The sequence below is a fragment of the Phragmites australis genome, chromosome 7 (assembly GCF_958298935.1).
Source record: "Phragmites australis chromosome 7, lpPhrAust1.1, whole genome shotgun sequence".
Taxonomy (NCBI): Eukaryota; Viridiplantae; Streptophyta; class Magnoliopsida; order Poales; family Poaceae; genus Phragmites; species Phragmites australis.
In genome coordinates, this window is record NC_084927.1 from 18970685 (window position 1) to 18997134 (window position 26450).

At 39.7% G+C, this 26450-nt stretch overlaps 1 protein-coding gene across 3 annotated transcripts; it reads left to right on the top strand.

Moving 5' to 3' along the window:
• The first annotated feature begins 15873 nt into the window (after window positions 1-15873).
• LOC133924089 (calmodulin-binding transcription activator 4-like) lies at window positions 15874-26115 on the top strand. 3 transcript variants are annotated; one of them, XM_062369470.1, is made up of 14 exons: window positions 15874-16171; window positions 16829-16870; window positions 17919-18044; window positions 18131-18246; window positions 19343-19431; window positions 19658-19703; window positions 20380-20544; window positions 20620-20803; window positions 22094-22218; window positions 22599-22997; window positions 23085-23767; window positions 24344-24920; window positions 25035-25358; window positions 25728-26115. In XM_062369470.1, exons 1-14 carry the CDS (start codon window positions 16162-16164, stop codon window positions 25809-25811), a joined length of 2970 nt encoding a protein of 989 aa, XP_062225454.1. In that variant the 5' UTR covers window positions 15874-16161; the 3' UTR covers window positions 25812-26115. The 3 variants fall into 3 exon arrangements, with proteins under 3 accessions (XP_062225454.1, XP_062225451.1, XP_062225452.1); XM_062369467.1 differs by having other exon boundaries at window positions 20380-20803; XM_062369468.1 differs by lacking the exon at window positions 16829-16870 and having other exon boundaries at window positions 20380-20803.
• The last annotated feature ends 335 nt before the right edge of the window (window positions 26116-26450 follow it).

The window sequence follows — 26450 nt, forward strand, 5'->3', positions numbered from 1 at the left end:
TTGATCTCCAAGTTGGCAACGAAGCCATGCAGAACCATTTTTAGCCCAAGCCGACAAAAATCATCACAAAGTGTGGCGTTCCCGGGCTCGACTCTAAGGCAATGACAATGAGCCTTCCGGCTTAGTGCATCAGCGACCACATTCGCTTTGCCTGGATGATAATGAACCTCCAGTTCGTAATCTTTGATCAACTCAATCTATCTTCGCTACCTCATGTTCAGATCGGCTTGAGTGAAAAAGTACTTCAAACTCTTGTGATCCGTATAGATACGACACAAGTTTCCCATCAGATAATGACGCCAGATCTTCAGAGCGTGCATGACTACAGCCAACTCTAAATCATGTGACGGGTAATTCTCCTTGTGACGCTTCAACTGTCGTGAGGCATAAGCGACAACCCTACCTTCTTGCATAAGGACACATCCGAGGCACATGCGAGAAGTGTAGCAATAGACATCAAAACCCTTGGTCATATCTGGCTAAGTGAGAACTGGAGCGGTCATGAGCAACTTCTTCAAAGTCTAGAAAGCGGACTCACACTCACTTGACCACTCGAACTTATTGCCTTGCTTCAGTAACTCAGTCATTAGCTTGGTAACCTTGGAGAAATTCTCAATGAACTGGCGGTAATAGCCCGCAAGTCCGAGAAAACTCCGGATATCCGTGACATCCTTGGGTTCTACCCATTTAAGCACATCTTGCACCTTGCTTGGGTCAACTGCAACACCATTTTCTGACAGAACATGACCCAGAAAAGCTACCTCCCTGAGCCAGAACTCACACTTGCTAAACTTGGCATAAAGCTAATGATCTCTGAGTCAGCCAAGAACAATATGAAGGTGCTCTACATGCTCTGCATCAGTCTTGGAGTATATGAGAATGTCGTCGATGAAAAAACCACGACAAACTTATCCAATTCCTCCATGAACACCGTGTTCAGCAAATACATGAAAAATGTCGGCGCATTCGTCAATCCGAAGGACATGACGGTGAATTCATATAGCCCATAGCGGGCCGAGAAAGCCGTCTTTGGAATATCCACCGGCTGGACCTTAATCTGATGATAGCCCAGTCTCAAGTCGATCTTCGTGAAGACTTGGGCTTCGATCAGTTGATCAAATAGAATATCAATCCTAGGGAGAGAATATTTGTTCTTGATAGCGACCTCATTCAACGGACGGTAATCAACACCCATCCGAAGAGATCCATCTTTCTTGTTCACAAAGAGTGCTGAGCATCCCCAAGGTGAGGAGCTTGGGCGAATGAAACCCTTCTCTAGTAACTCCTTCAACTGCTTCTTTAGTTCCACCAATTCGTTTGGCGGCATCCTATAAGACCTTTTAGATATTGGGCCGCTCTGGGCATGAGATCAATAGACAACTCCAGTGCTCGGTCGGGTGGCATTCCTGGTAATTCATCTGGAAAGACGTCTGGGAATTCCCACACCACATGAATACTTAACAATTCTATAGTGGGGACAACCTTCACAGCAAAGAGACAAGACTCAAGCTTCAATTGAATACGGGTGCCGGACGGACCATTCTGGGTAACCGTCCACTGAGCATAATCTAAGACTGCCTTATTCTTGGTGAGCCAGTTCATCCCCAATATGATGTTTATCCCCTTCGAGCCCATCACTAACAAATTTACACCAAAGGACATCCCATTGATGATTACCGAGGCATTGGGCACACATTACTTAATAAGGACCTTGGCTCCAGGTGCATCTATAAGATAGGGCGTAGGGGTGATGCCGAGTATAACTTGTCGCTATGAAGCAGTAAGAAGCTCCAGAATCGAAAAGAACAATTGCTGGAACTATGACAGAATGTGAATGCACAAGTAACGTACCCATCAGGACGGTGTCACTCTTGTGAACGTCCTCAGTGGTGGTGTGGCGTGCTCGGCCACGCTTGGGGACGTGGGTCGCCTGAGAAGACTGAGGTGTAGACTGAGCCGATGGTGGCCTTGGAGCGGTCACCATGGCTCCCAGCTTTGGATATGCGCAATCCTGAGCATAGTAGCCAACACAGCCACAGTTTTAGCACGGGCCGCCGGGGCCGCCGATCACGCTCACTTGAGAGCCAACGAGTCTTGTAAGCTACCCTTGTGGAGTGGAGAAAGATGGGCACCGCACCATCCACATCGGTCATGGAGCTGTCGAGGTTGACATGTGAGATGGTGGAGATTGACTCTCCGTGCGGGTGCGTTGAGAGCTCCCGCCCATGGAAGGCGATCGACCCCTTTTTCGCTTCTTCTCCTCCTGATGGTTCTTGAGCTTGAACTCCACCGTGAGAGATGTGCTCACCAACTTGCTGAAGTCAGCGAACTCATGTGCGGAGCCGTATTGCACACGAGAGCCTCGAGGAGCGCCATCTAAGCTTGACAGTTTTGCTCGATTTGCATTAGGACATCCGCCATGCTCGGTGGTGGAGGTGGCGAAGGATTATTCTCATTAGAACCCTAGGGAAGATCTCCCAAACTGCCACAGGTTCCCATGCTGTTGTGGCGATGAGAAGGAAGAAAGGTGAAGGTTAAATTCCATCCTAGGTGAAAAATCCAACTACAACCAATGCTACTCGCTATGGCAGACCTTGCTTATTTGGATCCGCATACTATAAACTGATGAAAATGCACGATCAAAGACATGATGCAAAATGAGCAATGAAACATGAAGGCATGCTCGCTTCTGAACTACACGTATCTTTCTCAAATGCATCTCTCCCCATCAAGCATCATAACTACACACGTTATACTTAGGGGCATAATATAGCAGGTTCATACATATTGGCAAAAATATGCATAAAGGAAATTTTAGTGAGTTGCTTAGTGAAGTTAACTACTTACTAAACAACGTTCTAATCATGTTTAGGCTACTTCATTAAACCAAGCTCTGATATCACGTTGTGGAGAACTATCCAAACAGCATTCTAATTAATCACCAGGAGGATCATTATCCATAATCACAACCTCGATGATTAACCAGAATATCATCCCGATAGTCTCGGCACGTATTTTGTACCCAATGATCGGAACACATGCCTTCCAACATGTACATCACAACATGGCTTAATAAAAAGCGAGTAATAAACTTTTATATTACAAGTATTAAGCATGCACTTGATTTCAACAATTTATAACAAAAGCGAGCTGGGAGGAGACAAAACTCCTAAACTCCTAACCACAAAAGAACTACGCAGCAGAAAGTTAAACTTATGAACAACAAAGAGAACGGTGCCACATGCCCTTAGGTACTGTCTCAACACGCCACCTTTAGAGTAGGATGCACTACTCTTGCCCGCCACCCTAATCAGTAGGCACGAAGTAGCCAAAAATAGCCTCTTTCCCAGCAGAAGGAGTACTTAAAAGCGCAGGCATGAGTACAAAGGTACTCGCAAGACTTAAACCATATAGAGCACATATGCATAGCTCGACTCCAAGGATTATGCATTGATCATTAGCAAGGAGGAGCAACAGGTTAGGTAAAACATATGCACTAAGTATCCTAGACATATGTGTGAGCGACTGAAACTTAAACAAAACATATAAAAATTACCATTCAACTAACAACTGAACAAAAGTAACTATAACCGACATGTGTATCAATAAGTAACAAAACCAACATCACCATCTACCACATACCAAACCACAAACCCTATTCGAAACTCTACGACCGATGCAGATAAACAGAAGCATGCTCATTACCGAGAGCGCGACAGTTCGAACTGTTTATACACCCTGCAGGGGATACTCTTGGACCCACACGACACAAGAACCATACGGCTTGTGCCACCGGCCAAAGTGCACACAAGGGGGTACTCGTGACAACCTTTCCCAACCAGCCCCAACTATTTGAATCATGCATCGCTCGACGTGGCGGTACTAGAACTACTCCTGGAGCAAACTAGTACCGCTACAAGTCCGCCCGCTCACACGGTCGATGTCCAAGCCCAAAAAGCCATAACTGCGAAGTTATTCGGCTCGCCTTACCATTAGATCGGTATGTGGTGAGTAAGGTAAGTGCTAAAGCCAACAACACCAACGATCGGTGCTTAACCGGCGCAAAGCGGTCTACGGTGTCCGGTTTCCTCTACCGACCTACCCAGGGGAACTCCACATCCGAGCAGGACAAAACACCATCCTAGCACCACCCACACTTCGTCTCATACTCACCACTCATACAACCGTCTCAACCTCAACAAGTGTATGTAATCATAAGAAGGTCGTATGCTCGCGAACAACGAGATGCGCCATCGTTCGACTTCTACCGAATGACCTAAGCATGGCTAAGCATATAAGTCGAACTCATACCTAGACATTAACAACATCCCAAGGCTACAAGGAATGTAAATACACAAGTATTCAAGGTAGAAGAATGCAACCGGCATAGGTTCTACCCATTGGTACCCGACACTGACTCACTAAACATGCATACTAAACGATCTAAACAAAAACCGAAAAATAACAGCCATCTGGAATGGTTCGGAGTATCCGGGCTTGGACCCTCTGGGTGACCCTCTGGAAGAGGCGCTCGGTTGCTAATTTTTACTTGACTGGCCCAGAGTATCCGGGTGAATCCGGAATGTCCGAGTTCCGGAGTATCCGAACCATCCTTCGGTGAAGGCACTCAGTTAGCCACTATTCTAACTTGACCCAGAACTTCCGGGTTGGTCCAGACTATCCGGGATATACCGAACACTCCGAGTGATGTTCCGAAGGAAGCTCTCGGCTACATGACCACATAACTATCCGGAGTCTCTGGGTTTGACTGGATTATCCGAGTGATACATACTTGGGTTCTTCACGATTTTTTCACTCAGGTGATTTGACTTACTTTACAAATCTGTGCTACACAAATGTGCATATGCCCTATCCAAAAGGTAACCAATCTCGCACCCTAAACCCTAACTAATTTTGAACACAATTCAACAGACAAATTCTGCTGAACCGGAGTCTCCGGGTGAGTCCGAAATATCTTGGCCAGCCCAGAAAAGCTGTTCTGAGTGGATTTTTGGTTGATTCAAGTTGCGATATTTTCCAAGCCTAAAGGGAACATTTTAGGCATAGTCTAAAGGTCCTGGAACTTACTCATCAACTATCAACACGACTCTAGAGCTCATTTCTGACCAAAACTTTATTTTTGCTTCAAAAAGCTCAAGAACTTCAAGAACTACTCGATTCTTCCACGAAAATTAAAGTGGATTGGATAGATGAGTACCTCATGAGCTAGAGAATGCAATGGTACCACATGCATACCTTGAATCCTCCACTTGAGCTCGTATTTTGGAAGAAAAGAGAGAGTGAGCTTGAGTGGGAGAGTGAGAGGGGGAGAGCTGCTGTTGCAGCTTGGTGGGGACGTGGGGAGTGAGGAGAGTAGAGAGAGAGGGCAGGTGGGGTGCTTCCCACTTGAGAGAAGGAGTGGGTGAGGTGTGGGGCCATATGTGGGGCCCACATGTTAGAGAAAATGGGTATTTCCAATGCAACTTCGATTACTTTCTCCCCCAATTTTCTTTCTCTTATCCAAATGATTTTTAATGAAGTGCATTAGCGCTCCGAATTATCATTATGCAAAATTAAGCACAATGCTTAAGAAGCATGATTTTGCTTGAATACGTGATTAAGAATTTGGGATGTGACAGACTTCTTCTAGAAATGCTCCGATGTGTACTGCTTCCTTGAGCACAAGATCATGCAGTGAGGCTATCTTCACCCTCTATCAGAAATGCTTTGGTGTGTTCACCAGTTCATCAGTGGACCTTCCAGTGCATGTAAATTCCTTGAACTCCACTGATAGAAATACTCTGGTGTGCACTCAGACCTAACATCGGACTTCTAGTAATGCTCCGGTGAGTGTAAACTCCTCTTCACCATACCATCCGGTGAGAACAAATCTCCTGAGACTTCTCTAATTCAACCAAACTTTGTCTCAGCTATCGTTGCTTCTTCATATATTACATTCATGAGACCTTAAAGCATATACTTAACAAACTTATTAGTCCCAATGACTATATTGTCATTAATCATCAAAATCACAATCATAGCCTAATACGACCATTTTTGCTACAATCTCCCAATTTTTAGTGATTGATGATAACACAACCAAAACAAGTAGTAAATAATAAATGATACTAATTGTAGAGAGCACAAAGACTTACCATATTGTTTGGATGCATGTTCCTACTACTTAGTTTCCCTTTTGTTGTGGCTCCCTTTCTCCATTGCCACTATCTACCTTTATCGACCCATGCAAGAGTTTCTCCATTGCATATTTTTCATTCCAAATGTATATGAGTCCCCCTTTGTTAACCTTGGCATCTTGCTTGTTTTCCATTAGGCATGTCTCTTGATTTGATTGTCAAATTTCTCCCCTTTTGTCAACAATCTTGAAAAGGGCTACAAACACATGTTGAACTCGAGGAAGAGCGTTAGAGTACATAGGAGAGAGTTTCATAAATCATGATCTAATGAGATAATATCAATTGAAAAGATATATCAATTGTAAGGATATGAGGCATTGATATAAAAAAGACAAGCAAGGATCATAATTCATGAAATTCACATGATATAATCTAAACTCTCCCTGTATATGTGCATACATATAATGAGATCTACTTGTGAATACCACTTGTAGGAATAGCGTAATATATGCACAACTAGACAATAAGTAGAGATAGGAAGTTTAAGCTATATCATGCATGGAAAAATGAATTGACAATAATACCAATTGAATCCTTTAAGCATTGCATATCTTTGGAGACTAGTTGATCACTCCATGAGACTACAAAATATATTACTTAAAACACATGTTAGTCTCAAAATCACAACTCATACGATATACTCCCCCTAAATGTATGCATACAAGTGTTAGATACTTCTGAGAAATATGCACTTGTTATTGATAGCAATGAGGAGGGTACCCTATAGATTGGTTCATAGCATATAAAAAATACCAAATGTAGAACTAGTATCATGCAAGAAATCTACTATTAATAAACCATGTAGATTTCTTATAATAAAGAGAGAAATGTAAGCAATCTATCCTATGAAAAACCTATACTATGTATTGCAATAAATAAAAATAAGCATATGCAATCCTAGACAAAGCAAAAGGATAAATTGAAAGAATTTTACATTTAGTACCTTTCACCTTTGAATGGGGATTTAGGTATATGATGATCATGATATTCATCAATGCACCCAATCTTATATACTTCACTTCTTTGCTTGAGCCTTCACTTCATTTTATGAGCCAACTTTCCAAATCTCCATGGAAGCCTTAGGCTTCAAGTCTTTTTTTAACCCAAACTGATTGGGACCCTTTTATATTGGTGATGACTTCCTTGGGCACATAAATGGGTTGGTTCTACCCCTGATCCCTTCTCCCAAGCATGTGGTCAACCACTTTGCCATTGTTTTTTTTTTCTAACTTGTAGTGGTTACTTTTGGTCTTGTTCTCGTAGTTGGGCTTGGTGTAGATGTTGGAGGTCTTGTTGGATAGGTTCATGATCTTCTTCTTCTTCTTCTTCTTCTTGATCTCCTTCTTGACTTGCTTGCATTGGAAGGACTTATGATCTTCTTAATGGCATTTGAAGTATGTCACGGTTGACCCCTAGGTAAGTTTCTTCATCATGGTAGCATGGTTATCTTGAGTAGGTTGTATATGGTTCTTGCCCTTTAATCTTGCCAAGTCCTTCTTGAGCTTCTTCATTTCTTGCTTGAGCTCATCATTCCCTTGTGCAATGAGTTTATTAGGTGGTTCTATAACAACATTCTCAATGCATGTCTCATTACAAAAGGGTGAGCTATATAAATCATTTAAATCGTCACATGAAGTAGAAGCATATACCTTAGGATTAAAATTAAAGAGTGAGGTAGATTGTTTAGTAAATTGAATTTGCTTAATAATTGTTCATAATTAGAAAAAAATGTAGCATGAATGTTATTGAGGGTATTGAATTTCTTAAGTTCTTTAATTTGTTTCTTAAGGGCCATTTGTTTCTCATTGTTTAAATAAAGGAGTTCTTCTTAAGAGGTGGAATCCTCATCGGATTTATCATTACTTACATTGTTATCCATACATTTGACCATAAGACAGTTGTGAGATGGCTTGCGAGATACCCTATGTGATGATGTCCTTGAGAAAAAGCTTTTCTTGAAAGGAAGGATGGTGAGACTTTCATCACTTGAGCTTGACTCTTCATCTTCACTCACTCATCTTCCTATATTTGTGAATGTTTTGGCTCTTCCCCTTATCTCTCTTGTTCTTGATCTTTTTCTCCCTCTTGATCTGATCAATTATGTTGACTAAATCTTCAATTGAGATTGGATGATCAATATTGGCATTGATCCTCTTGATGCTCTTTTTCACTTGTGATATGAGCTTAGCCATCTTGAGATCAATTTATACATCACTTGATGTGTTTTCATCATCCTCTTCATAGCTCTCTTCATCTTGATCACCATCATTTTCGCTTGAGCTTGACTCTTGCTCTTATCTCCTCATCCTTGACTTCATGTGTTGACATTGAGTTTGTTTGTTTGTGAGAGTAAGGTTTTTGGTGTCGGATGAGAAGTGGCTTCCACCCCTATGTCCATGGTCATCTCATAGACGGTGATCTTGTCGAGTATTTGACTTGGAGTCATCTTCTTGATATTATTATTGTTATAGATGATGGAGACTATTATCTTGTATTTTGAAAGAAGAGCTTGAAGTATTCTTCTCACCACTCGATCGTCGTCAATTAGCGTCAAACGTAGCCCATTGATCTCATTAACAAAAACATTCAAATATGAGTACATGTCATTATCATTTTCATAGGGTAGTTGTTCGATGCCATTGAGCTTAGTTACTAGCATATGATATTTTTCATTGTGCATATCATTTGTGTCTTCATGTATTCCAATGAGACTGGTCAAAATATCATGAGCATTGGTGAGAAAATAAACACGATTAAATGCATCAACGCATATAGACGATAAAAAGATACTCTTTGCCAATGTATCTAATTATCTCTCCTTATTGGTGAAACGTAGTCTCAACCCTTCTTCGATGACTATCCAAACATCTAAACCTTTAGCTTGTAAATAATAAGCTATTAGAATCTTTCAATAAGGGAAATTAGTGTCATTAAAATGTGAAGCGCTAGGGGTATCCATCCCAACCCCAGACATGACAGCTCTATGCGATTAAACCTATCAAGAGCACAAGGCTCTGATACCAATTGTAGAGCTAAATGTGAGCCCTAGCTCTGATATCACTTGTGAGGATCGGTGACATCCTATGAGAGTGTGAATTAGAATACTTAAAAACCTAACCGGCTCTAAAAACTTCACAAAATAAACCTACATCAATTTCTATCTAAATGTGCTTTAGATTTATCTAGTGTGTCTACTCTACTGCTTAAAAGATTCGCAACATATAACCAATCCTAGCAAATTACTCTAGGAAGGTAAATGCGCAAAGGTAGATTGCAAGAATTTAAATGTGAAAACATAAATAAAGTAGAGAGCAAACTCAGCACAAGATATTTTTGTCTCGTGATATCGATAGCATAAATACCACCCCTAGTCCATGTTGGAGCTCCACCAAGGATATGCTCCCAATCACTAAGACTCTTCCGGTCATGGCTTTTGAGCTACCAAGTCACAAAGATAAGGCCTCAACTCGGATGAGCCACTAAGGCAAGGTCTCACCACTAGCCTCTCTTCCAGTCACTTGTCGTCGTCTTCACTTTAGAGCTTGAGCCACCAAGGTAAGTGTCTTTGTATCCCCGTACAAGCACCTTGTCACCGCTCAACACCAAGTTAGAGAGTCAACAAGCTTGAGAAACTCCGGCTCAAGGTGCCGACAAGTCACCAAGCCTCCAAGGAGCCAGCGTACCACCCGGTACAAGCTAGAATCACTTCTTGATCCACTCTCTAGGCAGCAATCACCTAGTAACACTCTTTCTAGACCTATAAGCACTAATTACTCACTAATCGTATCCTTAATTGCCTTGGATGATCATATTAAGCACTTTGGTGATTTGGATGTCTTCTCAAGTATCTCTGTATTTCTTTGAACTCTAGCACAATCAAATGAACGAGTAAGTGAGTATTTATAGCTTCAAACCCGCTAACTAGCCGTTTTTCCAATGGTCCAGAAAAGCTATTAACACCAGATAATCTGAAGATAAAAATAGTACTAACACCAGATCATCCGATGAGTACAACCTCAAAAACTAGCCATTGGAACCCTACTCAAAGCTTTGTGAACATCGGACTATCCAGTGTAACTTACAAACTATCACCGGACTATACGGTGAGTTATCTTGAGCCAACCGAGCCACTTCATTCTTCTCTGCACAAATGCTCCGATGTACACACATATATCACCAGACCATCCGGTGAGTTGATCTTCAGTCTTCAACATTTGAATCCTTCTCTGTAAGAAATGCTCTGGTGCAATACTTTGGTGAGTATAATTAGTACATCGGATCATCCAGTGAGTTCATCTTCCTTTGCCTTCTTCTGGAAATGCTCCGATGTGTATTGCTTTCTTGAGCAGTGGATATCCGGTGAGGCTATCTTCACCCTCTGTCAGAAATGCTCCAGTGTGTTCACCGGTTCATCACCGGACCTTCCGATGCGTGTAATTTCCTTGAACTCCACTGACAGAAATACTTCGGTGTGCACTCAGGCCTAACACCGGACTATCCGGTGAGGCTAACAGCCTCTATACATAATGTTCCGTTGAGTGCAAACTCCTCTGCACCGGACCATCCAGTGACAACAAATCTCTTAAGACTTCTCCAATTGAACCAAACTTTGCCCCGGCTACGATGGCTTCTTCATATATTGCATCCATTAGACCTACTAAAGCATATACTACATCCGTTCTCTTTTACTTGTCATTTAGGACATCAACACGATCTCCAACAAGCACATTTGACCATTACTTTTGACAACTATCTCTTGGTAAAAGTTGATAAAAATTAGATGATGTCAAAGTATTTTTCATGACAAATTTATTACTATCATTTTCATGTGCTAAATCCTAATAGTTTTTTTTATATTAGTGGTCAAAGTTTCTAAAGTTTAACTGCACACATTCTAAGACGATATCTATTTGAGAACGGAGGTAGTACTTGACAAACATGTTAGTCCCAATGAATATGTTGCCATTAATCATTAAAATCACAATCATGACCTAATAGGGTCATTTTCGCTATAATAACCTAATTAAAAGACAATGGCAAGGTAATCTGAAGTGTTGCTTTTATCATAATATGAAGACGATTAAGCATCTCTTCTTTGAGTGTTGCTTCACTCGTTCCGCATGCACTACTACAGAAAAGTCATCACTGCTGGTTCAAAATTAACATCATTACCAGTTTTTAAACTAATAGTGAATTAGTGGCAGTGATAATCCATGATTATCTCTCTGTCATCTTATGAACTGACAATGATAACCCAACTATCATTGTCAGTTCACGCCTCGAACCGACAATGATAATCATTCCACATGTTAAAAAATACACTACCATGAACTCTTCAACATGGGGATCTATCTTATCTCAAACTTACGACATAAGCCCCCATACCGAAATATTTGTGGTAGAGTATTTTATACCTAAATCTATAAATAGGAATGAATGTTGTGAAAGTGTTGTACCAAGAGCTCTTCTGACGTTCAAGTCAAATAGCTCCTGATACAGTAGCCTTGCGCCATCCGTTATACATCTTGTGCTAGCCAAGTGATAATACTATCCGAGTGATAATTCTAAACGAATGGTAAAAGCATAATCTTTAATACTCATACTTAGCTTGAGGTGAATGTGTTTTTTGCCATTCATTTAGATCTACCTATTACCACAATCATCTTCACACAACATTCGCGCACGTAGTGGAGACGGGGAGAGGAGATGAGGAGATGGGGAAGGCGCATGATTGACAGACAGCATACTCAGCGAACGCGAGGTGGCTACGGCTAGGAGCTCGGTGGACGACGGTGTAGGGATTGGTGACGTCCTACAGGGGTGAATTAGGACACTTAAAAACCTAAATGGCTCAAAAACTTTACAAGATAAACCTATATCAATTTCTATAATGTGTTCTAGGTTTATCTAGTGTGTCTACTCTACTGTTCAAAAGATTTGCAACCTACTCTAGGAAGGTAAATTGCAAGTATGTAAGTGTGAAAATGTAAATAAGGTAGAGAGAGAAAACTCAGCACAAATATTTTTATCCCATGGTATCGATGGAACACAAGCCAACCCTAACCCACATTGAAACTCCACAAAAGATATGTTTCTGGTCATCAAGACTCTTCCGGTCACGGCTCTTGAGCTACCAAGCCACCAAGGGAAGGCTTCAAGCACGATGAGCCACCAAGCCACCAAGGTAAGATCTCACCACTAACCTCTCTTTTGATCACTTGTACACCGTCTTTACTTTAGAGCTTTAGCAACCAAGACAAGGGCCTCTGCGTCCCCATACAAGCTTCTTATCGCCGCTCCACACCAAATCAGAGGATCAACAATCTTGAGCCACCAAGGCTCAAGGTGTCGGCGAGTCACCAAGACTCAAAGGTGATGGCGTACCTCTTAGTATAAGGTTAGATCACTCATTGATCTACTCTCTAGGTTGCAGCATCTAGCAATACTTCTCTTTAGGCATATAAGCACTAATCACTCTCTAATCTTATGTTTAATTGCCTTGAACGATCACTTTTAGCATTTTGATGGTTTGGATATTTTCTCAAGTGTATATGGGCTTCTCTAGACTCTAGCACCCTCAAATAACCGAGTGGAGGGGTATTTATAACTTCAACCCCACGGACTAGCCGTTGCCCCAACGACTCAAATTTATTGTATACGCTGGATGATCCGGTGTAGATAGCATAGTACTCATCGAACCATCCAGCGTGTACATCTTCCAAAACTACCCGTTGGAACTCCACTCAAAACTTCTATGAACACCGGACTATCTAGTGTGATCTTCATCTCCATCGCCGGACCATACGACATGTGTACTTGAGCCAATCCGAGCCACTGATATCTTCTCTAGATAAAATACTCCAGCGTTTTGTCCGGTATATTCAATCCATAGCGTCGGACTATCCGGTGTGTTATTTGATCTTCTCTTTTGAGTAAAAACACTTTGGCGTGCACTCTCTTCATTCTCTGAACTATTCGGTGAGTAGAACTTCAATCTTCTAGCCTCTGCAGCCTTCTCTGCAAGAAATCTTCCGGTGCATCATTTGGCATGTATAACTCAGATCACCAGACTATCCAGCATATACACCTTCTTCTCCTTCTTTTGTCAGAACACTCCGACGTTCATCACTTTCATACGCTGGACCATTTGACATGTACGAATGCCTCTGCGCCAGACCTTTCAGTATAGTCTATTTTTGTGGGACTTCTCTAATTCAATCAAACTTTATCCCGACTTTGGTGGATTCTTCATAGATTGCATCCATAAGACCTACTAAAGCATATACTCTATAAATATATTAGTCTTATTGACTATATTGTCATTAATCACCAAAATCACATACATGCCCTAAAGTAAATGCTACAATCTCCCTAAGGGAATGTTTCCTACAGGAGGGCTCGACAAACGTGAGGTGGCTATAGATCGGAGGACGGCGGACGGCCACAGTGCAGATAGTGAGAAGAGATGATGAGATGGGGAAGCCGCGCGTTGGCTCAAGAGACGACGGGCTAGGCGAACACGAGGTAGCTACGGCTTAGAGGATGCGTTGAAGTCGAGCGCAAGGGGTAGAGACGAACGCAATGTGGACAATGACCACTATTCCACTTCGACCGCCACTCTTCGTGAGAGCAAAATGAGATAGGGGCGACTAAAGGAGACATGTTATATTTATAGAAGAATTATCACTGCAGGTTTGATTTTCAAACAAGTAGTGATAATAATTAGCACCACTGGTTCATCTTCGTCAGTATTTGCTCCGTCGATTTGAATTATTAAACTAGCAATGATAAATATTATCGTTGTCAGTTTGAAATACAAACCGGTTGAGCAAAATATTGTCACTACCGGTTATTAAAGACACACCTTTTTTATGCACGTCATTTTAAGAACTGGCAATAATAGGCAACTATCACTGTTTGTTCGTCTTCGTCAATTATTACTCCATTAGTTGGAATTATTGAACCAGCAGGTTTGAAATACGAACTGGTTGAGCTAAATATTATCATTGTTGGTTATTAAAGGCACATCATTTTAAGAACCGACAATGATAATTTGACTATTACTGTCAGTTCGTAAAAATAACCGACAATGATAACTAATATCACTGTTAGTTCTTGTTGGCTTGGCTTTTTACGTGCGTTTAGAGCTTATGAACCGGTAGTGATATATTATCATTACCGGTTATTACTAAATCGATAGTGAAAAGGGGCAGAGATGACACTTTCTGTAGTAGTGATGGTTTATAGTCAAAGTGGCTTCAAATCTATACTAGCCACGAAGTGTATCAAACATGTTTGGAAATTGGCTATTTGGTCTTAATAAAAATTTGAAGAATAATATTCTAGTAGCGGCGCTTACTTTTATTGGTTGCTATAGTTATGTACGAATGGCATTATCTTAAAAAAAATATTCTTCTCATTTGCAGGTTATTTTTACTTATACATATTTGCTCCGTATGTAGTCGTGATGCATCGATATGAACATCGTCAATTCATTACATCTGGATGTGCACGCTTAGATCGATTGGCTAAGGAGCTCTAAAATGATTTGGGTGACGCTCTAATCTTCGCATTGAAGTTTTGACACCGCAGTCAACTCATTGAAGACACTTTCTTGTTTTAGTTTTGTTCATGTTTTTCTTTTTTTTCTATGTGTATTTTTATACAGAAGCCGAGAACGAACTTTTATGGATTGTATTATTTTTATGTGACTACGAGAGTTAATAAAATTTCTTAAAAAATATAATTAACCTTTTGTAACACCCTTGATAAACAGAGGTTAAGACCTTCTTAGGCGTAAATGGCTCAAGATGATGGCCAGAACTTTAGCGTATATTAATCAGTATGAACATCGAATCTCATGAAGATCCTCAAACGTCGATTTACAATTGTACTCATGACTAGTACGCAACGCACCTCACCCCTCTGCGAAAAAAAATAATAATAATTGCTTTCGCAGTCAGATGTGAAGGAGTGACCAATGACCAATCCTTGTCCCAAAATAGTTTCCTGGCACCATCTCTCCCCCAAGTCAGGTCATAAACAACAGAGAACCAAAGAAAAAGCTAGAGGAAAAAAAAACTAAAAGGCAGTAGTTTAGTCCGGATTGCACAGCTGCTGATGGCAACATGAAAATTCCATGTGCACCCACACACTAATATTTTTTTAATTATTTATCATTACCGCTAGCACTATTAATTATTATCTTCGTTTTTAATAGATAACATTTAAAGATGTGTACCATCAAACTTTAAATTTTTTTACCATAGATATATATAAAAGTATAAAAATTTGTCATATGAAAATAATATTAATATACTTATAATAGAAAATACTTTCAAATAATTATATTTTTAATAATTTTAGATAATAAATACTTAAAAAAACAATGGTCAAAGACTAAATCAATATCTTAAACCATAATAAAATACGGAGGTAGTAATTCAGTGAATCGACTAACCTAGGGGACACGGCAAAATGCTAGTCTCTGTCTTTTGCAGAAGCAACTAACTCAGCTGGAACCGGTTTCTCCGACTTTGTTAAGTAAAGTCAGAGGATGAATAATTTTAACCCGGCTATGATTTAGTGGATTGAAAATGTACCGTCCACTCTGATACAGTATCACTACAGTATTATTGCACAGTATATCAATACAGTTGTGTAGTGTCCGGTACACGACCTAGCTTAGCAAAAGTCACAGGAGCTGATTCCAGCTCAGCTGTACTCCAAAGTCCAACCTTCTCTCTTCCCTCTCTGTCTGTGCTGCTCCACCTGTTTTGAGGAGTTCAAGGGTACAGGAAGAGTTCTTGCATCCTACTTCTCCCTCCCTCCAAGAAATCTACCTTTAGCTCTTGTTTGTTAGAGGCTTTATTCGTTGGGGCTTGGGAGTTGGGGACCATTTCTTGCGGTTCTTGACGACTCTTTCCATGGGAGCTTGGAAGCTGCTGGATCTCTACAAGTGACCATGAGCCAAAGTGAGTGCCTTTTTTTTCTTCTCTCATCGTTTGCTTGGTGATTCTTGATTGGAAAGGCCTCGTCTTTGCTTCCGGCGAGTTGACATGGGTCGGGTAGTCCAGTTCTTGGCTGTGGGCTCTTGATTCCTGATCCTGTTAAGGTTGAGGAACTAGGAGGATGCCGCTTTTACCAAGTTTGTGCGGGAATTTCTGGGGTGAATGATCAAATAGGGTCTTTATATGGCCCTTTTCAAACGCAGCGAATAATTTTTTTATAGGGTGCGAGGTAGTAACTAGTATTCGCTGTTTAAGGTAAACAAAGGTTGAATTGTTGGTCAATATTGTTTCATCAGTTTGGACTTTGGAGCAGCTCGTGTTCCATTCCATCACCTGGGGCTCGAATTCGTCTTAGCTCTCGCTTTAGCTTTCGGTATAACTGCAGTGGATGAAGTTTTTATAGAAGGTTCTGGAACCATAAAGTTGTCTTATTTTAGGTTTGCCTGCTGTCAAGATTTCACTAACCTTATTGTGCACCATAACGCTATGCAAATCTTGGCAAGATTTGTGGTCCCTGTTGGGGTTTTGATCCCCTTCCGAAAAATCAGTACATTTTTTAGACGAGCTTGAAATGAATCGGGCTTCTTTGTTCTGAACTTTACATGCTATCTTTGTGCTCAGGAGAGAATCATTGCCTCGATTCATCACAACCCATGATGAGATGTATGTTAGTGTTACTTCTTTATTTTGATAGGCAAATTCCTTATTTGCCATAAAAAAAACTTCCTCTTACCTCTGTGCCACTCAAATTTTTAAACTTACTTCATTGCCATAGATGTTATCTTTTCCTTTCTTGACATTCCGTCCATGTTTCATCATTTTTTTCTCTAAAAATCAGCGGTCTCCTGTTTCTTAAAAAATCCTAGAACTTTTTGTACGTGTTCCATAATCCATGTGCAATCCATTTTAATTAGATTCACCCAAAAATCTTGTGTAGAATTTAAACTAAAATTATCTAAAAAAGGTTACTTTCATAAGTTCTAACAACTGTTAGGACCTCAAATAAAATCCCAAAAATCTAAGAAAATTCACTAACAGTATTCTATATGATGGACTAATTTCTAAAATTATTTCCTAGGTTATATGGTGAAAAAAGTGAGTTCCTTTGTAATTCACAAATTTCATCTATTCTATAACACTGTACGTAAATAGAGTATTATAAAGGAACTCACTTTCTCACCATATAACCTAGGACTAGAAATCATTTTAGAAATTATTACATCACATAGAAGAATATTATTGAGTTTTCCTAGATTTTTGGGATTTTATTTGAGGCCCTAACAATTGTTAGAAGTTATAAAAGTAACATTTTTTGAAGAATTTTAGTTTAAATTCTACATAACCTTTTTTGGGTGAATCCAATTAAAATGGGTTACACATGGATTATGAAACACACATAAAAAATTCTAGGATTTTTGAAGAAATAGAAGATCACTGATTTTTGGAGAAACAGAACCGGTGAGCAGTGAATCGGTAAACAATGAATTTGGCAGAGGATTGAACAAAAATGTGGACGGAATGGCAAGAAAGGAATGAAAAATAAAATTGATGGCAATGAAGGAAATTCAAAATTGAGTGGCACAGAGGAAAGAGGAAGTTTTTTTTATGGCAAATAAGGAATTTGCCCTATTTTGATCGTGTGGGGTTTAGTATAAAATTAACTACTACTATATCTTATCGCCTTATCCTTTTGTTTTTTATCTGGCTGTAGGTTTTGACATCAACGTGCTCTGTGAAGAAGCAAGGGCGAGGTGGTTAAAGCCTTCGGAAGTCTTCTATATCTTGCATAATCATGAGAGGTTCCCAGTCACCCCTGAGCCACCAAAGAAGCCACCCAGTATGGCGCAGATCCCTCAATTAGAGAAATTTTATCTTATTTGTGTAGTTATGCAGATGCCTTGACAGCATTGTTTTATTCTACAGGTGGTTCACTATTCCTTTACAATCGCCGTGTGAATAGGTATTTCCGGAGAGATGGCCATTCATGGCGGAGGAAGAAGGATGGAAGAACTGTTGGGGAGGCTCATGAACGACTGAAGGTTCATTTCTGAAGGCTCAGTATAACACAAAAGCATTCCAGTTACATTCATGTTTTCTACATAGTCTAGTTTAATGGTGGTTGAACTTGCTTATTGTCAACATTAGAAAACACACAATTTTGGCAAATCACCGTGTTGTCTGTCAAGACTTTTTAGAGAGTGCAATTGTAAGATATTGAGTGGCAAATCAGTTATCATGTGCCAATTGCATCAATAACATTCCATTTAGTTGACTCCTATTGAGAATTTGCGAATTAGATTACTGTATATTGGTCTATTGGATCCCTGGTATATGAAGAAATTATGGGAAACAGAAAAATGCACGCCCATATCATTTTTTGGACCATGCATTTGCTTAAGTATTTATAGTTGATATAGCTTTATCCAGCCCACTTCATGATTAGCTAATGTGGTTTGAGTATGATAGTACTGTCTATATTAACTTATACTCCAAATGGCATTTACATGTACTGATGACCGTACATGCACATACTAATGATCTTACAAACGATAAGCAAGCTTGTTTATACTTTATACAAAAGACTGTTTTAGTGTATGTTATCTTTTTCTATCAATCAATTTCGTTTGGAGTTTTGTGCTTCGACAGTCAAGACTAACAAAACAATTATTATATTTTTAGCGTGGGAGTAACTTTGACAGTAACCTGATAGAATTAATGGATGCTACAAGTTAATAATTTATCCTATTATCAAAACTAGTTAGAAGCCTGCATAGTTGCATGGCTAGATGCTACAGGACTTATCTTTGTATTTTCAAATAGTGTTTTTTCCTTCTGTGCAACAACGCCTATAGGTTGTATTTGTTATACAACTGTACGAGCTAAACTGCCTTATTAGATATTTGATTAATCTGTACCTTAAAATCAGGTCCCATCAAATTAATGGTCTAGTTACTTTCTTTTTCTATCCATTAATGTGAGATTTTCAAAGAATTAAGAATTATTGTGGGAATTTGTAGGTCTCAAAACAAAGGAGGTACCTTTATCACACTAGTTCGTTATGGATTTATAAATTTTGGAAGTGGATTATTAATCAGCGTCCTCCGTCTCATATCTGACATTTTCTCATCATCACAGGTTGGAAATGTTGATGCTCTGAGTTGCTATTACGCTCATGGTGAGCAAAATCCATGTTTCCAGAGGCGGTGTTTCTGGATGCTGGAACCGTAAGATTACCTTTCCATTCAGTTAGCTCAAATCCTGTGAAATTGGTTCTATGACGCATCTGCATTGTGTGTGGTCTTTGGTGTCACAATTGTGCTCAGTTACTGTGTGCATTTTGTTACTTTTAGTATATATTGTACTGTTTGCAAACATCTATCTGTGTGAGAAAAAAGAATGGTGGTTAGTGGTTACTAATCTTTATATGATACATATTCTCTATTTTTGCAGTGCATATGAACACATTGTGCTGGTGCAGTATAGAGAGGTGTCTGAGGTATGTAACATTTACATTGTCATGTTATAATTTTGTGTAGTTATTTCTGGTATCATTGACATGATCATCTACTCTGCAAATAAATGCTTTTTTTTTGTGATCACTGCAAATACATACTGACAGGACTGACTCAGATGGCATATTGAGTTATTGGACACAAACTTCCAATTGCCACAATCAGTTCATGCCTCTTATTAACTTTTATCCTTGGGCAATTTTATAGAGAATTTTTCATGCTATTCCAAATAAAATTTGTGAAAAATTGAGTAGTTTTGAATGAATTAGATTTGATCTCAAGCACTCGTATAATACTCCCTCCGTTCTTTTTTTTTTTAACGTCCTAGGATCCGTGTTGTCAACCTTTGTAAAGTTTGACCATCAATATGTTATAAACTTTCCCTAAAAAAATATGTTATAAACTATCAAGATTGGCTATATGAAAGTCATATGACTAGATTTGTCTTTTGTCTTTGAAAACACTTTCACAAAAGTATAATTTTGTTACCATTGATATTAAGTTATAAAAAGTAGCGGCCAAAGTCGTGTCTTGGAGACCGCAAAAAGAACAGTGGAAGTAAGAGATTCTTTGGTTCATTACTGTCTGTATTTGAAATATAATATGAGCTCTTTCCATAACTAATGGTGTGCCTGAAAATTCGTTTCTTTCATCTCCCAGGGCAGATACTATTCGTCACAACTGTCGAATGGGCCACCAGAATCTCTTTCAACCTTGACACATCCAAATGCCATCTATGGAAACCAATATCACAGCTCCGCTTCTGGCATTAGTGAGGGTAGTGAATCCCATCAAAGCTACTCTAATTTGAGTTCTATAACTGAGGTAAGTTCCTATTCTGGGAACAGAGAGTACAACAAAGACAGTGCCAGTTTACTAAGCATACCAGAGCTTGGACAGACTTTTCTGGAACAAACTACTGAAGTTTGTTGGACAGATAATGGTAATTTGACAAATAAATCTGGGCTTAATCTGGCTTTGAAGAAGATAGCTGAGCAGTTAAGTTTGGGTGATGATGATGATGACTATATTTACTCAAATCAAGCGCAGCCTTTGGGATCTGATAAAAATATTGAGGCTGCAGGTAAGCAGGGTAATCACAAAAGCAACAAACTAGGAAATGCTTCATGTATTCCTGCATTTCTTTTTAATGTTAGGTCCATGGGAAGCGAAATTCTCAAAATGTTTTATGTATGCTAGTTGTACGTAAGGAAATTTAATTATCTAAAAAAATAAAAAGGATGACATTTTGATAAGCGTGTTATATGTATAATTTAGGACAACTTTCTACTAGCTAAATTTGATGAAAAAGAATAGTGTTAACTCTTGTACCAGACTGAACTCTGTCAGAACTTGGATTCACTAAATTTTTTGTGTATTTAAAGTTTCTTTCTTGAGACCTGCTCCGGTGGTCCCTTTTTTTTTCAAAACATTTACGAAGCAAAGGTTAATTTTAAGCGAGGGCAAATATGTACCAACATATAGTTAGATGAGATCGGACCCTAACTACCCCTGTGGCCACAGTCCACATGCAAATACGTCAAATTTCTAAATACTTATCTCTACGCACTTACCCAAAATATTTATAGTTTCTTCCATCCGATGTACGTTCTGTCGTTCTGATTGTAAGGATCTCAATTAACAAACAACCAATCGAGATCTGGACGTCTTCGTTGTGAAAAAAAAAAGATTTTCTGCAGACTGAGATGGGGCTGCATGGTTTCTCCATGAACGCCAAGGGCATCTTCAACTTCAAGCTTGATGGCCTCACCGCGGAGGTACCGGGTACCGTTGTGCCGGCGTCGCTGGACGCTGGCGCTCATGGGCAACCTACTCGCCTCGCCTTCATGGGCAGGCTGGTATCCGTGCAGTTTTGCATCTACGAGGTTTAGACTTTAGAATAAGTATACAACGATAAGGATGCCACATCCCAGTGGCGTCACCGGCATGCATGGCCGTAATATTGGGTGGGTTCATGTTTGTTGCGGCACAACAGATGGCCCTGAATTTCGATTTGATTATATATTTTTACCATATTTACCCTTTGGTTGTGTTTGTTAGTTTGCTTTAAGATCTGTAAACCTTTTCAAAAGTTCAAAAGAGGACCACCGGAGCACTCCTCTTCTCTCTTGTCCTACGATGGTTTGTTGTGTTGGGGCAAAATTGTTTTCGTTATTGCTATATATACATTTTTGACAAACCAATGTGTACTTTTATGTTAAGCACATGCATTGCTAGATATTTGAAAAACTCTCCTTTGATGTGACAACTTGTGGCCTCCATACAAAGCATCATGCTGTTAGATATCCAGATTAACGAAATGATAGTTTGATATTTGTTAACAAAGTAGGATTATTTTTGCTGCTTAATTCAGGTGACAACCAAGTAAAACAAATTCGACCAGAAGGAACACAAAATGGTTTAGGCAGGCATATAGCGCCATCGTGGGAAGATGTGCTGCACTGCAGTACAGGTTTGCCAACTTCATCTATATACCAGGTGAGGAAATTGTAACTTGCAACTGTTCTTCTTTGTGGAACACACAAATCGCACTAATGTATGCGAAGTTGTAAAACAGTCTATAGTTGTTTTTTGATAGATTCTTATGTGTTCCTACGAAGTGTTCCTCATTTTTGACACATCAACCCTCAGTACTACTCTTTTAGGGACATTTAAAGCTGCTATGCATTTGATATTTATTATGGTTTTGGTATGTGAGGATAATCTTCCCATTATGCTACTACAGTGTATCTATAACCAAATATATTTTAAATGTCTTGTTCTCTCCATATCAAAATTATACCTATTGTTTTCAGAAATATCTTTGTACGCTAGTAATCTCACCGAAGTGTATTGACAACTTGCATTTTGCATGACAGTCGGATGTCCAGTATCAGCAAAATTCGGAATATCAGCCGCCAGGAGGCCTAGACAATAGTGATTTGCGCATACAACTTTCTGCTGCTAAAAGATTTCTTTTAGGACCAGAAGACACTATTGACTCACCATCTTCGAACTTTGTACTGAGAAACAAAGGGAATGGTGGAACTGATACTCTTTCAGCTCATGACAGTAGACTCGAAAGCTCTCTGAACCCAGACTGGAAAACAAAAACATCGTTAACATTTCAAAGCAATTCGCAGGGTTCTGAAATAACAGAGTTGTTTGGCCATGGTCAGTTTGAAATAGCAGATACAAGACTTACATTAGGACAGAAGCAACAGTTTATCATTCGTGAGATCTCTCCAGACTGGGCATTCTCCTACGAGATCACCAAGGTAAATCATGAATATTATAACTTTTCTGCATCTTAACGCCAGTTGTCTCATTTGTAGTTGTTCCTTTCCACTGTCTCGTTGATGCAGGTCATCATTATTGGAGATTTCTTATGCGATCCATCGAATTCATATTGGGCGGTGATGTTTGGTGACAGTGAGGTACCTGCTGAAATAGTTCAGCCGGGTGTTCTCCGCTGTCACACACCACTGCACAGCAGTGGGAAGCTCACGCTCTGCATTACCTCTGGGAACAGAGATGTTTGCAGTGAAGTCAAAGATTTTGAGTTCCGTGCAAAACCAACGGCTTCTGGTTTCACTGACCTTGCACCATCCTCTAGACCTCTTAAGTCCAGCGAAGAGTTACTGCTTCTTGCAAAGTTTGCAAGAATGCTTTTATGTGAGAATGGAAGCTCTGAAGTTTCAGGTGATGATCCCTGGTCTGGACAGTGTCTGAAACTTAAGATGAATAATGAGCATTGGGAGCTGTTGATTGATGAACTCAAAGAAGGATGCAAGAATCCACTAACCACGGCTGATTGGATGATGGAGGGACTGCTAAAAAGTAAATTACAACAGTGGTTATCATCAAAACTCCAAGGATACAATGAGGCAGCTTGTTCTCTGTCCAAGCACGAGCAGGGTATTATACACTTAATATCTGCACTAGGCTTTGAGTGGGCACTATCTTCAATTCTCAGTGCTGGTGTTGGTATAAATTTCCGTGATTCAAATGGATGGACTGCACTTCATTGGGCTGCTTATTTTGGAAGGTAATCAAATTTTATATTGTATAGCTGGTGACTTTGATTTCATTTTTGCTAGCTGGAACATTCTCCGTAACAACTTTTATGGACAGAAGACAACCATTTTCCTGTTATTTGGATACAGTCATGATATTAACTTTGTAAACATATAACAGCCAACTGAACGATCTAGAGTTCATAAAGTAGATAGCTTCTTACATTAAATAGAAAAAAAAATGAACTTTAGTCCATGAGATGTTTTGGACAGGTGTCATTAAGAATTTTGGTACCTCCATGCTGCTAACTTGGTAATTAAGTTATAGAAAAACGAAAGACTTGAACACAACTATAAGAAAAATTGTTTACTTACAGTAAATTGAAAATCCAAATTTTCATTTACAAGATGTTTTGTACTGGTACTGGACTAAATTGTGCACACAAAATGACATATCAAAATAGTTCTTGTGAAATGGTAGTGTACTGTTTTACAATTTTTCTTTCTTTGCTTTTGTGCTTCCAAATGTTTCTACAGATTGCTATTGATTGCCATGGAACTAGCACTATCTTGTAAGAAAATATTAGCAAGCTCATTTCATATTGCAGGGAAAAGATGATTGCTGCACTTCTTGCTGCTGGTGCATCGGCTACAGCAGTCACCGATCCCACTGCACAAGACCCAGTTGGCAAAACAGCAGCTTTCCTGGCTTCTGAACGAGGACACATGGGTCTCGCAGGCTATCTTTCTGAAGTGTCGCTAACCAGCTATCTTGCATCCCTCACTATAGAAAGCGAGATTTTTAAAGTCTCAGCTGCAGTTGAAGCAGATAGAGCAGTGGAAAGCATATCTCGGAGGAGCGCTCAACTGCATGGTGGCACGGAAGATGAGCTCTCAATGAAGGACTCTTTGGCAGCTGTGAGAAACGCAGCTCAAGCAGCAGCTCGCATCCAGAATGCTTTCCGTGCCTTTTCTTTCAGGAAGAGACAGCAAAAGACTGCTCGACTTAGGGACGAATATGGAATGACCCAAGAAGATATAGATGAACTTGCAGCAGTATCAAGGTCGTACCACCAGACAGGTCAGTTTTATGATAAAGCAGCTGTTTCAATTCAGAAGAAATACAAAGGTTGGAAAGGGCGCAAACATTTTCTCAACATGCGAAGAAATGCAGTTAAAATACAGGTAAGGGAATTGAGAAATGTTTAATTCCAAAGCTTCCTTCAAGTTGAATTCATCGGCATGATATATGGCAAGTTGTTTGTACTTTGTTTACTCTAAAGACCTTCCTTTGTACAGGCTCATGTAAGAGGCCATCAAGTGAGAAAGAAATACAAAACTTTTGTAAGCACTGTTAGTGTGCTAGAAAAAGTGATACTGAGGTGGCGCCGGAAAGGACATGGCCTACGTGGCTTCCGAGCTGAGCAACAACCAATGGTTGAAGCAGTGGAGGAAGATGAGGAAGATGATGACTTTGACGATGACGAAGCAGTCAAGATTTTCCGTCGGCAGAAGGTTGATGAAGCTGTACAGGAGGCTGTCTCAAGAGTGCTGTCCATGGTAGACTCTACTGAAGCAAGGATGCAGTATCGTCGAATGCTTGAGGAGTTTCGCCTGGCAACTGTAAGAAATTAATGAATTTAGCTGTTTTAGAGATTCTCATCTTGTGTCATGTTGCCCAAGGAAAGTAGTCCATACTAGAAGAAAAGTGTAGAGGGACTACTCGATTAACAAGTGCAAAAGACCAAGGCATTAATCTCTTTAGAGGGGCCACATGTAGTAAACATCAGTCTTGGATAAACAAAGTGACAATCGGTTAATCACTATGAACTTGAATGTAAAATATTTGTAAAGAGGAAATCCCTACCCGGATAAGTCAAAAGCATTTAGAGCTAGGCAGAACAACCATTAGAGTGCATTCAAGTTTGCTGTGTTTTTATCCAAAATCAAATCTCCATGTTATGACTAACCACATGCTAGTTGTAAATGCAGGCCGAATTGGGTGGATCAGATGAAGTAACATCAATATTTAACAGTGACTTAGAGTTAGTAGGGATCAACAACTTCATGCACTGAAAAATGTGCAGCGTGTAAGGAGCATTTCGGGAGCTGCCAGCAATGATATCAAGTATTTAGGAAATGGGTTCAACTTGGAACTAATTAGTTTGTACATTGTTTACCTGAATGTAGACTGCAACTTCTATATACCTTTTCTCTGTAAGTTATTTGTATTTGTTGTTGGAAATGGCAGTTTATGTACACTGTATTTAGGTGTCTGTAACTCCAAGGGAAGAATCCAGTAAGCATGGTAGGAATTGATGTACATTACACCATTTTCATGAATTGCTGGCTTAGGCAGTTAGGAAAATCAGTTTCTCAACATATAGGATCGTGCTTCATAATACTGGTAAAACTAATATAATGTAAAGGTTTCAAAGATAAACCACTCATCTAAGCCGAGCTTCATGATATGCCACTGCGGTATCTCACTACCATTTGACATTCCAATGGTTGCTAACCTGACTTCTAGACTTTGCAGCTTGTTGTATGATCCAGATTCTCAAGGCTTGTATAAAAATGATAGATCAACTGAATGTATTTCATTCACTCGGAAAGCTAAAACGCTAAGATTATATGAAGGTATGCCATATCAATCAAACTCAAATTGTTAAGGCAGCCAATTGTTAAATGCATATCAGTCTTTCATCGTTTTCG

Excerpts from the sequence above, each read along its gene's own strand:
- LOC133924089 (XM_062369467.1), top strand. Across the intron at positions 16,871-17,918 it reads ATCACAACCCATGATGAGAT|GTTTTGACATCAACGTGCTC; the intron begins GTATGTTAGTGT and ends ATCTGGCTGTAG. Across the intron at positions 24,921-25,034 it reads GAAATGCAGTTAAAATACAG|GCTCATGTAAGAGGCCATCA; the intron begins GTAAGGGAATTG and ends TCCTTTGTACAG.